The sequence below is a fragment of the Anser cygnoides genome, chromosome 1 (assembly GCF_040182565.1).
Source record: "Anser cygnoides isolate HZ-2024a breed goose chromosome 1, Taihu_goose_T2T_genome, whole genome shotgun sequence".
Classification (NCBI taxonomy): Eukaryota; Metazoa; Chordata; class Aves; order Anseriformes; family Anatidae; genus Anser; species Anser cygnoides.
The window spans coordinates 138,622,501-138,638,312 of NC_089873.1; the positions used below are offsets into that span (position 1 = coordinate 138,622,501).

General features: G+C 39.6%; 1 protein-coding gene across 3 annotated transcripts in view; it reads left to right on the plus strand.

Moving 5' to 3' along the window:
• Positions 1-15,812, plus strand: part of LOC106035751 (interleukin-5 receptor subunit alpha-like) — a 47,239-nt gene that overhangs the window by 3,635 nt on the left and 27,792 nt on the right. For all 3 annotated transcript variants that reach the window (XM_013180791.3, XM_048081158.2, XM_013180792.3), the window contains exon 2: positions 14,388-14,558. In XM_013180791.3, the coding sequence (XP_013036245.2) occupies positions 14,522-14,558 (37 nt within the window). In that variant the 5' untranslated portion in view covers positions 14,388-14,521. The remainder of the gene's footprint in view (positions 1-14,387; positions 14,559-15,812) is intronic.

Consider the following 15,812-nt stretch of genomic DNA (forward strand, 5'->3'; position numbering starts at 1 on the left):
TTTTTTTTTCCTGTGACAAAAACCAGTGCCCACAGATAGCTCAGTTTTTTGGGTGATAATGGAATTGTTTCAAAGAGCACATGGAATGGCTGCTCAAAGCCTATGCTTGGTTGCTGAAATGCTTTTGAATTGTCATGACTATCAAATACAGCTCCCTCACTTTCAGTGTGGTTGCTGGCACTGTGCCCAGGTGGCCAAGAGGGTCAACAGCATCCTGGTTCGTATCAGGAAAAGTGCAGCCAGCAGGACCAGGGACGTGATTATCCCCCTGTAATCAGCTCTGGTGAGGCTGCACCTCGAGTACCATGTTCAGTTTTGGGCCACTCACTACAAGAAAGACGTTGAGGCCCTGGAGCGTGTTCAGAGAAGGGCTACAAAGCTGGCAAAGGGCCTGGAACACAAGTCCTGTGAGGAGCGGCTAAGGGAACTGGGGATGTTCAGTCTGGAGAAGAGAAGGCTCGGGGGAGACCTCATTGCTCTCTACAAATACCTGAAAGGAAGTTGTGAGGAGCTGGGGGTCGGCCTTTTTTCATAGATAACCAGTGACAGGACTAGAGAGAATGGCCTCAAATAGCACCAGGGGAGGTTTAGGTTGTAAAAGAGGAGACATTTCTTCTCAGAAAGAGCAGTCAGGCATTGGAACAAGCTGCCCAGGGAGGTGGTGGAGTCACCATCCCTGGCGGTGTTCAAGGAAAGGTTGGATGTGGTGCTTAGGGACATGGTTCAGTGGGTGACATTGGTGGTAGGGGGATGGTTGGACCAGATGATCTTGAAGGTCTTTACCAACCTTAGTGATTCTAAGATTCTATGATTCTTGCTCAGTGTATTCTCACTGATAGAAGACTGAAAGACCATAAGAATGTAAAAGAGTGAGCTCTAGATTAGTAATAAGGAGCTAAGAGTGTGAGCAGGCACAATATCAATGTTGACCAGTATATAAAAGTGCTGCGCAGGTGATCTATAAGCTAATCTTTCTCTAATGCAGAATGAATTTTTTCAGAATCTGACTAGGTGAAATCAATGCCAGTGATTCTGTTGGAGTGTTCATTTGCAAGGAATTTGAGTGTTTTGGAACTGGGATTAGCAAAAATTATTTCACCAAAAAAAAAAATAATCTGCTTGTGATTGGTGGACAAATAGACATTTTCCCTCTGATTGTCTCTGGTGGATTTTATATCATCAGCTTGCTTGGCAACAAGTCAATTTTCTTTAAACTGAGTGGTAAATACTGCTCTTCACTATTGTGATCTTGGGCAGCTAGGGTTTGGTAGGGGAGGAGTGCCATGAGGGTGAGAAAGTCTTTCCAAAGATGATAGTTATAGCAAGTGGATAGCTTTTTTTCCCTTCCAAATTTGGCTGTGTAAAGGACACCAGTGTGCTTGTCTTCAGTGAATGTCAACTGCACATACATGTTGTCCTTGGCTGGGCAAAGAGCACCACAGGGTAGCAATAGATGGCTCCTTATCAAACCCTGGTTTGTGAGTTGAAAGAATCAGGTGAAGGATACATGAGTCAGCACTTTACAAAATCCTCAGGAATCCAAATAGGAAGCAGTATTTTAATAGCCATCTGCAAACCAATAGAAGCTTTGCCAGAGTCAGTCCTTAGTCTTAAGACTTGAAGGCTAAAGATGTTATAAGGACAAGGACTGTTTTTGAGCACCTGAAGCAATTTCTGCACACTGACTGGGAAGGAAAATGGAATGAACCATTCTGAAGGACAATCTTAAATGAATTGTGTAGAGGAAGCATGGAGAAAAATTAACAGTACTTCATTAAAACACTGCTTTTAAAAATCTGTCCATTTTTAAAAGTTTCATCTAAACAGGGAGAGCAGGCATTGCATGTTCAATAACTGTAGGGCGTCTGAAATTCAGTTGTAATTAGCAGAGATCTAGTCAATTCGGTTTAAAGTGTGATTTATCTGATTGACTGTATGGGTTTACCTTAAGGTGAGATGAGTCTCTCTCTTATTTGATTCCTCAAGTTTATAGCTGATAAAGTATATATAGTACAATTTCTGTTGTCAATGCTTCAATATCTGATCAGGAATATTTAGACAAATTAGCAATCAAATGACAATACATAAGGAAATAAGTAATAAGCTCTTAAGCATCTACGATTTTTTTTCTGTGTTATGTTTTACCAGTTTCCTTGAAAGAAGTATAACGGTTATGAAATATAGCTTATCTTTTATAATACAGCAAGCTTTCTTCCTAGAAATATTCAGGATACATATACGTTGTTTTCACACTGAAAGATAAGTCATCTGTTTCAAGCCTTGGTCTCACAGGCTGTTATTCATTACAACTACTGTGATTCATCACTGACCTGACCATTACCCCAGAAAGAAGTTAAGTTGTATGTGTAATGAAACATTAGCTCCTGATCAGTATTTTGAATTTTTCCATGCAGTCCAAAAGCTTTAAAAGGGAAATCTCAGAACCGTATAAATTCCTGGATATTTCAGCTATTTCTGGCATGATTTGGAAAACGTGTATAATCTCTCTATACCTGGGTTCCTCACTCAGAAAAGATTAGGTCTGTTTCCCCCCCCCCAGTATTTCCCTCCTTTTTCTCTCCCATATTAAAAGTAGTGCATATTCTATAGTAGGTGTTAAATGGATCTAATTTAGTCTAACGCATCTGCCATGGAGAAACTGGCAATACTATCAGCACTGTCTTTTAATTGAAATCTTTCACTGCTTCTTTCTAATTAGCTGAGAACAAGCATGTCTGTATAATGTTACACTTTTTTAAAGGACTCATTCCCACCTCAATGCAAAGTCAGTTTATCCTAGAGCACGCCCCAAACCTGTACTTTGGTCTCTGATAAATCTCTACATGTAGGATATGACTGTAATTGATATTAACCTGTATAGATGTAGAAAAAACAGAGAGACAAAAACATTGTATCAAGTTTGCTTTTATGGTCAACGGATGGCTATTAGCTGTAGCTGACAATTTTTGGAAAGCAAAGAGATATCTTCTCCAAGAAATTACTTTCTCTGGCTAAACTTGTATTACTATATATACATGTACATCTATCTATTTTGAAAAGCATTACAAAAATATTGGACAACAAAAGAAACATTACATTTTGAGATCACAGAGTAGAAGGCCTTATGGACTGTTGCCATCCCTATTATGTGAAACAGAAACATAAAATTAGCTGCAAAACAGCATTAAAAACCCAAAGGGTTGTATTTTAGTCACTGCAGTAGAAAGCTGTGATGTCAACATTCCCTTCTGCTAACAACAGCATATGCATTCAGGACACCCCCTTTATCTTACTGATATCCTTTCAGCTTGTCTCACTGCTCCTTTGTAGTTTAACATTTCTTTTTCAGTGGCACAAATCTTAGAAATGTAATTTTCCCTTCTATGCAAAGAAAATATGAGATTTTCCCTTCTTCCTCTATTGATGTAAACAGAGCTGGAATTAATGAGCATCTCAAATGCCCCTAGCATGATTACAAGCATTAGTTGTTCTAATACAACATAAAACACTTAAGGGAATGTGAGAAAGGAAAACCCATGTCCTGCAGCCACATGCATCTTTACTGGAACTATCTCAGCACAGTGCTTAGATGACCACAAAACAAATGATTGCTAACTACTGAACTTTGCATAGAGCACTGGTTTTACAGAAAGTTAGCAGTCATTCCTTTTAACAGGCAGCTAAATGCTGGGTGATGTACTGTTCAGTGAATCGGCTTTATGGATTTTTTTAGTTATATGACATGCCATTTTGATCAGCCCAAATACATATGTGGTTCCAATGAAACACTTTTATAATCTATTACTGAGTTCAGTGTAAGAGTCTGCTAAAATGGAAAATGTGTTGAATTCTCATCATTCTTACTTTTCTGAATACAGTTAAAACTGTATGATTATTAAAAATAAATAAATAAATAAATAATCCCTGAGGTATATCTTTTTTCCTTTTCATCTTTAATTACTTTAAATTATGAGAAAACTCCAGAAAACATACTACTACTGATTCAAAGATCATAAATCCAATTTCTTTAAGTGATTTATTCTTTATTGACGGCGCCGGATGCACGGGGGATCTTTCCGCCTATCGTGCATCCCGAAGTGAAAAGCCGTCCCAAATTTATACATCACAGTGATTAATATTTTATTAACGCCTATACATATTCATTATCTAACCCCGCCTACTCTCGCTTCTCATGCTAATCAGTTTTTTGTGTCCTGCGCCTGCGCAGATCCTCTCAGTGGTCTTGGGCAGGGGTCGTCGAGCTGTGGTCGGTGGTCTCAGAGAGGAAGGCCATAAGTCTTCCTCACAGTGTACTTTTCACCCTTGGTCAGGATTCTGCTGAATTAGCTTTCTTCCTAACCGCAAGGACTGTTTTTTCTTCGAATCTTCTGCTCATTATTTCTTATCTTGGATTCCAATGTCTTGTTCGAGATATATTGCCCGTATGTCCTATTTTGAGATACATTGTCCGTACATCTGCTTCCTGCCCTACACCTAATGTTCTGTTCTCCTTTAATAGTTTCATTCTTAACCCTTTCTTATCTGGAATCGCCTCAGCTTCCCTAATCAATCCCCCCTTTTCTTTTCCCCATGCAAATTCTTTTGCATTGCATGCCCTTATCATTAGCAGTATCGCAGTGACATACATACAAATATTCCTACTACCAATAACATAACCAGATCAGTAAAAACTTGTTCTAACTATTGAAAGTTGGGTAACCATGAAGTTAACTTATTCCATATTTCCTCAAAGCCCCATGAAATGTTATCCTTACTAATCTTATACAGAACCTTTGTTTGTTTCTATATTTCCTCTATGTCAGTAGAGACCTTTCCGAATACAAAAATTCTTCTTCCCAGCCTCTACGATATGTATCTCTCAATACCTTGCCATGTACTTTCGTCAGGGAAGCTAATATTGCCATTCGTTGTAACAATTTCCAATTCCAAACAAGTATTACAAAAGACAATATTAAACTTATACCAACTAACATCAATAGAACAATAATTGGGTGACACAATGTGTTCAAAATCCCAGTTGCAGTTGGCGACCATCCAAAGAGTTTGTCCCACCAGCTATGATCTGTGTCTTGTTTTACTCTTTGCAAAACTCTGTTTATTTCTTTTGTATCATGGTGGACAGTGATTAAAGTCTTCTCTCCATCTTCCTGAATGCCTTTTAAAATTTTGATCAGGTCTTGGTGTTTAAGTAATTGCTTCACTAGCGTGAGGTTCATCCCAATAGGTGTGGGTAATAACTTGTGATACATTGTGTGGTTGGACTTGATCAACTGGTGGGATACCACTGGTGCTGAATATAAAAAATCACACCCGATGATTCTAACAAAGTTACAAATACAAAAGTTAGAGTGATTTTTGCTAGGTAGAGTTATGTTTTCCTCATCTACTTCTACAAAAGCACAAGCAGTTCTTAAACACACACAGCCTTGACCAATATATACAAGCACAGTCTTTTGACTAGTATTTGGATGAATTTCAAAGTGGCAAACACCTTGCTCAGTGTCAAGACAGACATCCTGAGCATCAATTGTGTTGCTCTCACAAATAAATCCTTGTTGTTCCCGGGTAACACATGATTCTAGATTCACAGACTGCCATTTCCCGTTCTTCATCCGGGCCCAGGTTCTATGCTCCGAAGGATAGAGCACTGTTTCCTCATGATTTAACCCTAGTGCAACAATGGGGTGGATAACATAAACTGTAGCATTACGTATAGTAAGCACAAAGGCAGTAGCCATGTTAATAATGGGATCATAGGTAAAATTTACCAGAGTCCACCAAGATTGGAACTTCTTTTCGAAATCATTGGCATTGTCCCAAACAATCTTTCGGACTTCAGCCGGAAAAATGCCTTCACTTCCTTCCCTAATGATCAAGGCAGCCGTTGCCTGCATCCATAACTGTACCTGTATACAACTAAGAGCTAAAGATACATTATCTTGTGCCATACTAAGTGCATCTATTATTAGTCTGTGGTCCTGGTCTTCAGCCTTTTTACGGCTTCAGACCAAGGCCACCCACCATTCTCTATCATCATAGAAGCACCTTCCAATTCTTGAATCACAATTACAACTATAAGCCACAGAAATAAAACAATTCTGTTAACTAAATTTCTGCTAACTACATTACTAAATACTCCTGACCATAGTGTCTTCATTTTGCTTGACTGAACTTTAGTTTCAGTTCACCGTCACCCAGCGTTACTTTCCAGGGGGCTTTTGGAGCTTTCTTCACTCTCGAATAATGGATCCAGGCCGTTTGCTCCTTAATCTTGATGGCGGTATGTGTTGTCAGCAGCACCTGGTATGGTCCCGTCCACTTTTCTTCCAAAGGGCGACCTGCAAATGCTTTTACATACACATAATCCCCAGGTTTAAAGGGGTGGATTGGTTGGTCCAGCCCTCTAGCCCTGGTTCCTGAGACAACTTTAGATATTTGATCCAACTGTTTTTGGAGTCCTATTAAATAATTATACAAGTATCCCGACCCCAGTTGCGTCAGGTCCTCCCCGCTGAACAAAAACTGATAGGGTCTTCCGTATAATATTTCAAAAGGGCTTAGATTTTCCTTTGTCCGTGGTTTTACTCTAATTCTAAGTAAAGCCAAAGGGAGAGACTGAGGCCATGATAAATTAGTCTCTTGCCCTATTTTGGCTATTTGTTGTTTGATTAGATGATTCATCTTTTCCACTTGTCCGCTTGCCTGTGGTCTGTAAGGGGTATGGAGTTGCCAGTCTACCCCTAAGACCTTACTTACTTCTTGAACTATTTGCGCACAAAAATGAGAGCCTCTATCCGAGGACATTGCTGCCGGAATTCCGAAACGCGGTATTATCTCATTCAGTAAAACCTTAACCACTTCTCTTGCCTTGTTGGTTCGACAGGGAAAAGCCTCCGGCCACCCGGAAAAAGTATCTGTCAAAACCAACAAGTATCGATACCCCCCTTTTCTTGGCAGTTCTGAAAAATCTATCTGCCATTGTTGTCCTGGATAGTTTCCTTTACTGATTATTCCGAACTTTACCCTATTTTCTGTATTAGGGTTATGATGCAAACGAATACTGCATTGCTGGGTTACTTGTTTTACCGTAGTATACAGATTTTTCCCACCAAGACTCGACTCAGATTTTTATATAAGGTGTCTGCTCCCCAATGAGTCTTATTATGTTCTGCCATGACCATAGGCCATATTAAATTAGAGGGTAGTACAACCCTATTATCTTTCAGGTATACCCATCCATCACTCCTTGCTTTTCCTCCCAGGTCCCCAATTAACTTTTGATCTTCCCGTGTGTACCTAGGTTCCTGTCCTTCACCTAAAGTTTGTATTTTACCGTCTGGTATTAAAGTGAGCGCTTCTGCCTCAGCCAATCCGGCCACCCTTTTTGCTTCTTGGTCAGCCAATCGGTTCCCTACCTCGAAGTCAGCGGTTCCTTTTTGGTGTCCCCGGCAATGTATAACAGCCACCTTCTCTGGGTGCTTTACCGCTTCCAACAACTTCAAAATCTCCTCAGCATATTTTATTTGTTTTCCTTGGGCCGTTAATAATCCTCGTTCCTTCCAGATAGCCCCATGTGCATGCACCACACCAAATGCATACTTAGAGTCTGTCCAGATATTTACTTTCTTTCCTGCTGCTAGTTCCAATGCCCGCGTAAGGGCAATTATTTCTGCTTTCTGAGCAGACGTCCCAAGGGGTAATGGTTTCGACTCAATTACCTGTTGAGTGGTCGTCACCGTATACCCTGCTTTGCGTTGTCCTTGTTTCACAAAGCTGCTTCCATCAGTATACCATGATTCGTCCGCGTCTTCCAAGGGCTCCTCCTTGAGATCTGGTCGGCTAGAATACACAGTTTCCATAGTTTCGATACAATCGTGGACCACTGGCTCGTCAGGAGCGTTACTAAGGAAAGAAGCTGGGTTCACAATGTTAGTAACCACAATTTCTACGTCATCTTGCTCCACCAGTATTGCTTGGTATTTTAAAAATCTTTGAGGGGATAACCAGTGTGCCCCTTTCTGCTCCAAGACTGCCGAGACAGTGTGTGATACCAGCACGGTTATCTTCTGTCCCATAGTGAACTTCTGAGCCTCCTGTATATTCATGATGACAGCGGCCACCGCTCGAAGGCAACCCGGCCAACCTTTACTTACTTCATCCAGTTGTTTAGAGAAGTAGGCCACAGCTCTCCTGTAGGGGCCCAGCTTCTGTGCCAGCACCCCCAGAGCCATCCCTTGTCTCTCATAGGAGTACAACCAAAAGGGTTTAGACAAGTCCGGTAGACCCAAAGCTGGTGCTCGCATTAACTCCAATTTAAGCTTCTTAAAGGCAGCCCGTGCTTCCCCCGTCCAGACCAATTTTGACTGGTTATTCTTGATGAGGTCATATAGGGGTTTTACAATTAGTCCATAATTATTAATCCATAGACGGCACCAACCTGTCATCCCTAGAAAAGTTCGTAATTCCTTAATGGTCTGTGGTTCTGGGGTACGGCAGATAGTTTCTTTCCGTTCTGTTCCTAACTCCCTTTGTCCCCCTGAAATCTCAAACCCCAAGTAAGTTACACGTGACTGAATCAGCTGAGCCTTCTGTTGAGAGACTCGATACCCATTCAAACCCAGAAAATTAAGGAGACTTATCGTCCATTGCATGCAGCTGCTCCTATTCTCAGTGGCTATCAAAAGGTCATCAACGTATTGCAGCAGAACTCCTTCGGTGTTTGGGGCCTCCCAAACCTCAAGCTCTTTTGCTAGTTGATTCCCAAAAATCGTGGGGCTGTTTTTGAATCCCTGCGGCAATATGGTCCAGGTCAATTGAGCCTTTCGTCCTGAGTCTGGATTTTCCCATTCAAAAGCAAAAAGCTTCTGACTTTCTGGGGCTAAAGTCAGGCAGAAGAAGGCATCTTTTAAATCCAGTACGGTAAACCAGGCAGAAGAAGGCATCTTTTAAATCCAGTACGGTAAACCAAACTAAATTATCTTTTAATTTAGTCAGTAATGTGTACGGGTTGGCTACCACAGGGTGTATATCTTCAGTGATCTTATTTATAGCTCTTAAATCCTGCACTAATCTATAGTTCTTCCCATCTGGCTTCTTAATTGGTAGTATAGGAGTATTATATTCAGATTCACACTCAACCAGCAGTCCATGTTTTAAAAACTTATCCACTATCCCCTTAATTCCTTTCCTGTCTTCTAATCTTAGGGGATATTGCTTAATCTTAACTGGCCTTTCCCCTGGCTTTAATCTCACCACTATCGGGGCTGCATTTTTGGCTCGCCCAGGGATGTCAGTAGCCCAGACTCCTGGGTAAACTTGGTCTAAAATCTCCGAAGGTACTTTACCGATGGGGTCTGCTTGTATCAGCGTTAAGCTTAGCGCGGTTATCAGCTTTTCTTCTCTCACCTTTAACCCCACCTTCCCTTTTTCAAAGACAATTTCCGCTTCTAATTGTTCTAGTAAATCTCGCCCCAGCAAAGACTTCGGGGATCCTGGTAAATATGAAAACCTATGTATTCCCATCTGTTTCCCTAACTTATATTTTAAAGGCCTTAGGAAAAAGGCTTTCTCGTGCTGGCCTGTAGCTCCTATCACCGTCACAAAATCCTCATCCTCTGGTATCAATTTCTGGTTTAACACAGAATAAGTCGCTCCTGTGTCAATTAAAAACTCCACTTCCTGTCCTGATTTCCCTAGCTTAATTTTAACCAGCGGATCTGCTAGGGTAGAATCCCCCGGTCCACTTCATTGGTCGGGAGATACACTAGCTACCATCAACCTGTTCTTCTCCCATTGTTTCGGACATTCCCTTTTCCAATGACCCACTTCCCTACAATATGCACACTGATTCGGTCTCAGGGGAGGCTTTACTGACCTTCCCCTTATCCCATTCCCTCTTCCTTTTCCCCGAAAAGGTTCTTCTTGCCTCTGTAAGGCCGCAACAGTTGCCGCAGCAATAGCCCTACCCAGCCTTTGTTTCTCATTCCCTTCTCGATTCCTAAATACCCTCCATGCCTCTTCCACCAGCCTTTCTAAATCTCTCACATCCGGCTCCTTCATTTTCTGAAGCTTCCGCCTTATATCGTCCGCAGACTGACCCAAGAACAGTGATACTAGCTGGACTTTACCTTCCTCAGAAGAGGGGTCTATCGTTGTAAATTTTTGCATTGCTGTCCTTAGTCAATCGAGAAATTCTGACGGGGTCTCAGTTTGCCCCTGTTTTATGGTATATAACCTAGACCAGTTTACAGACTTTGGTATCGCACTTTCCAAGGCGATCCTAATCCATTCCTGATATCTTTTTAATAACCTATAATCACCCTCATCATTATAGTCCCAGTTTGGGTCCACTCTGGGCACATATACCTCCACAGTTCCAGGTAAAACTCCTGACGTTACCTGGGTCTGTACTTGAGTTTGTGCATTCTTAATTACCAGTTGCTTTTCCGTTTCCGATAATGCTGCCAGCATTATCTCTATATCTTTCCAATCGGGATCTAAATTCTTTACAATCAGCTCAAACCTCCGGGCCACTGATTCTGGATCATCCCGGTATCCTTTCACAGCTTCCTTCCATGAATCTAACTCAGCAGTTGTGAAAGGTACTTTTATCCGAGCTGGTCCGTTAGCCCCCATAGCCTGTCGTAACGGGGCTTGAATAATGGGCCCGACCTTACTTCGGGTTCGAGCCGTGATTGGGGTAAAGTCTCCATTCCCCCAACTCTCATTTTTCTTATCTATTCTGCCGTTTCCTGAGCTCGCCCCCAAGCCTCGTTCTATTATCTGGGGCGGGAGGACATAATCCTCCATTCTCTCCTCTGACTCATTCAATTTCAAACATCTCTGCCCGATACTGCACGCCGAACAACATCTTTTCATTTTTCCTGCCCCTTCCTTCTTCATATCCTTTTCTATTGCCAGGATCAAAGGATCCTGTGGGGCTAAGTTAATTCCACACTCCTTCTGCCATTCCAGGTGGTTTCTCAAAGTGAAAGACATATCTGCGTATGACACCTCATCCCACTTTCCTTCTCTCCTTAGAAACAACATTAACTGTAGTAAAGTATTATAATTTAAGGTTCCATTCAGTGGCCATTTCCCTCACAATCCAACTTATAAAGTGGCCACCATTGATTACAATATTTTATCAACGTTTTCTTATTTTCAGTTCTACCGGGGGATCCCCCTATATCTTTCCAATGACTCAAGATACATCCCAACGGGCTTTTCTTTGGAATCCCACTACTCTGCTGCCCCCCCATGTTACAGTTCAGAATGTTTCTTGTTACACAATACAAGCCGGCAGCTTTCCACAATAACACCAAGATCCTAGTAACGTTATAAAGAGTACAATCAAAATCCCAAAGACAATAGCCAAGGTCAAGTTCCACATGTAAACACAACGTAATACTAACCTCGCATGCAAAGGTTATTTGTTTCCCAACAGCAACTGAGTGCTTTCCAAAAAACCAAATGCCGTCCTGCAGAAAACTTTTACTTTCCGACTTACAGACGACCCCAATTGACCGGTCAACCAAATAAACCAAAATAAAGAATATAATCACTTACAATGATGGGGTCCGTGTCTGCCTCCGCAGTGATCCGTTGAGTCGAGGAGTCCCTCCGGGAAATCCCGGGGGTACCCTAGGGAGTCTTGTTCCCAGCGGGTCCTGCGGTCCGACAGAGAAGAAGTCCCATCTGGGTCGCCAGATTGATTCAAAGATCATAAATCCAATTTCTTTAAGTGATTTATTCTTTATTGACGGCGCCGGATGCACGGGGGATCTTTCCGCCTATCGTGCATCCCGAAGTGAAAAGCCGTCCCAAATTTATACATCACAGTGATTAATATTTTATTAACGCCTATACATATTCATTATCTAACCCCGCCTACTCTCGCTTCTCATGCTAATCAGTTTTTTGTGTCCTGCGCCTGCGCAGATCCTCTCAGTGGTCTTGGGCAGGGGTCGTCGAGCTGTGGTCGGTGGTCTCAGAGAGGAAGGCCATAAGTCTTCCTCACAGTGTACTTTTCACCCTTGGTCAGGATTCTGCTGAATTAGCTTTCTTCCTAACCGCAAGGACTGTTTTTTCTTCGAATCTTCTGCTCATTATTTCTTATCTTGGATTCCAATGTCTTGTTCGAGATATATTGCCCGTATGTCCTATTTTGAGATACATTGTCCGTACATCTGCTTCCTGCCCTACACCTAATGTTCTGTTCTCCTTTAATAGTTTCATTCTTAACCCTTTCTTATCTGGAATCGCCTCAGCTTCCCTAATCACTACTAGGTAATGAATGTTTTTCTCTGAAGTCAGCAATGGTAGCATTTTACTGATGTAAGAAATGTGCTGCAATTACTAATGTGCAGACATCAATCCAGTGTATAAACAGCATTTAAATCAGATAAAATTTATGTTTTACTAATATGCAGGAGACACAACAGGAAAATAAGTTTTTTATACTTTAAAAATAAAGTACTGAGCCTGTGGCCAGGTTTGCTACTATTATAATAGGATTTGAGATTCTAAGTCACACTCTTCTCACTTAAATGCAACATACCTCTAAAGTTAGTTGAAGTCGTCAAGAATCATTTACCTTCCTTTATGTAGTACATTTCTATAGAGGTGAGGTTTTTTTCTGTATACACCTGTCTTAAGCTTGGGTCTGATACATACCAAAACAAAAGAACAGTAAGAGATAAAAGCTGATCTTTAATTACATTATATAATTACATTATATAATTACATTACAACAATTATACAATAATTGTATTATTTTTATTATTTAATTGTATATTATTTTTACAAATTTATTTATTTGTATTACATTTATTTATATTACAAAAACAACAATAGTTGTATAAATGTTGTAAAATTACATTAACTAATTTAAAAAGTAAAATAACATGTGGACCTAAACACATTATTTACTAATCTAAAGCCAAGATTAGATTACTAAATGTATGTATAAGGAAAATATAGATATGAAACAGTCACAGTAATCATAGCAAAAAAATTAGAAGAAAGAGATACATAGTGCATATTCAAGGTGCAAAGTACCAGTTTTTGAGGCTTTAATAGTAAGAATTTGGAACACAGTATTGAGCTTTTGTATGACATATGGTTTTGTTTGTTTGTTTTAATGTTAACTTTTGTGTTTTTAAAATGGATAACAAAGTATAAAAAAAGTTTCTATTCTTACCCGTTAAAACTTATGCCTTTTCAACTCTTCTCAACCAACCTCTTCAACTTAGTTGAAAATCTTTAGGTCTCTACCATTTCACCTGACAACCTATCAAAGTGAGGGGAGGCATAGGATCCTTCCTCCATCAGCATTTATCCACCGTGTGTCTGGAAGCTAAAAATGGAGAAAAGCAAAGCAGAAGAGCCAGTTTCGATGGTCTGGAGGGGAGCACAGCAGCTAGTAAATGAAAGAAGATATATGCTTTGATCTGTTCAGCTGTTGTGAAATGAGACTTTTAAGAAGTCCTTTTAAAAAAAAAAATTATTTATTTATTATGGCAGTAAATAATTCATTCTTGACACCTTAGGCTCATTTCAAGCCTTTGCACCAAAACCTGAAATGTTTCAGATGCTCAGTAAATAAACTTCTTAACATGAAGAGGAGGCATATCTGTTCCAAACCACATTCCCAGAAAGACATGAGTGAGTATATCCATAATTCTCCCATCAAATTCAGCTTAAGGTGGAAAGCTGGAATACAAAATATCAGCTCGCATGAATAAAATTATAAGTTAATATCAAACCTATGTATCATCAAGGCTTCTCTAGAACTCCACTCATAACACTTCAGTATTGCAGCAATAGCTGGAAATTAACCCCATTTACTAAACAAGTTAAAGGAAGAGACTTTCAGATGCTCAGTTGGGCAAAGTTTCTGATATAAAGAGTAAAACAAACAGTGGCACTTTTCCAAAAGTTAAGATTCTTTTGTTCTTTCATTTTTCTTCCATTATTTCTGTGATTTTTATCTGTCTGGTAATTTGTTTATTTTTAGCTTTAACCCATTAATTAATTTTAATTTAGTGTGCAGTAAAAGATTCATATTAGCCACCACAAAAACAGAACAGCAGCAAGGAGGTTATGATCTTTTAGGAATGTTGATCTTGTAGTCACCACTTGCCCTACACAATTTAATTTGTTCTGTAATCTGACTCTTTCTTAAAACATCAAAGACCATTGCAATATGTAAAATGTTTGGAAATCTTTCTCCTTCATATGAATAGAGAAAAAATAGCAACATCTCTCACCACTGGGGTTAGTCATAGAGAGGTGCGCCTTTTCAAGTTATTTTGAAGAATTTGGCTAAGGTTCCATGTATTAAGAGGTGTGTTTTGGTACCATAGGAGGAAGCAACAGTGGCAACGGGCTTTTCTGAGGTGGCATATTGAGAAAAAAGGAAGTCTCTTGAATCAGTTTCTCACTATAGACTTAAATCAAGACATTCTCCAGTGCTGACCTTGCTGTCATCTCAGCCCAAATGATGCTGCATGCATTTAACATGCATAAGAAAGAAGGTAAGTTTCGAAAATAAAACCAAATGTAAATAGTAGTGCTATTTTAACTATCTACCCAGACATTTAAAATGTATTTGATGTATGTTGTTTATGTCATTATTCCTTAGTCAATATCAACATTGTGTGCTATCACATATAAGGACTTTGAAAAATATGAATTCTCAGCCTTAAATGAAGTGTAAATTTTAGGTATGTCTTAATAAAACAAATGGTCCTAGTGATACCCATTATCTAAAATTGCTTCGTAAATTGGATTTGAGCTTAAGAATGCAAGATTTTATTGCTTAATGACTGAATTTATGTTGTAAATTATGCACAATATACTTTTTTTTCAAAAGCAATTGAACACTTTTGAACAATTTTATTATTTTCTCAAACAAAATCTAAAAAAGTGATGTTCCTTATTTTACTGTTATTATTATTATTACTTTTTTATTTAAGAGTAGTCAAATAATCAGACCCACAAAGGTTTCAGAAATGCCTTTCTTCGGATGCATGGCCAGTGCACACACCTACATTTCAGGAAATTCTCTAGTCTCTTGAATTCTTAAAATTAAGCAGTTCGTTTTCCCTGCACTAAAAGTAACTGCTCTAAGTTTTGCTCAGATTGGTTTCACTACTTTCATTTTCTGGCCCTGACTGTCTATTTCCCAGATTTGCCAGGTGGGTTTTGCGCAATCACTATGGTCTCTGCAGCTGTTCTGGTATATGGTGGGCAGCTTCCCATTTGTTACCACCCCTTTACATTACTCCATCCACCCACTGTTGCAGATTAAACGCATTGCTGGGCAGCAACCAGCAGGCACAATAGCTATAGTTGATGTTCAACAGTGAAAACAAGGGGACAAACAAAACAAAATAAAAACAAAGAAACAAAAAAAAAGACATATAAGTATAGTTATATTCTTTAATTATTAAGAATACTTTCATAATAAAAGTGATTTTTTTTTTTTGGCAGATTACTGTTTAGAAAACAGTCTGCCTTTTTTTTTGATTATTTTTTAGATTATATTATTTACGTATTTTCTATCCCATTAAAATCTGTCTGTAAGTACATTTGACTAGAATTTATTTCTTCAGGGGAGAAATAAAGGACTAGAGAGTTCTTTTTTTTAAAAAAAAAAAGTCAGGCAATTAATTTTATTTTGCACCTCATGGACTAAATTTTGGCACCATATGCTTACATAAAGCCATTTGTAACTAAAACAACACTACAAACACAGAGTCCTGTCTGCTTATGTCTGAGAAAAAATG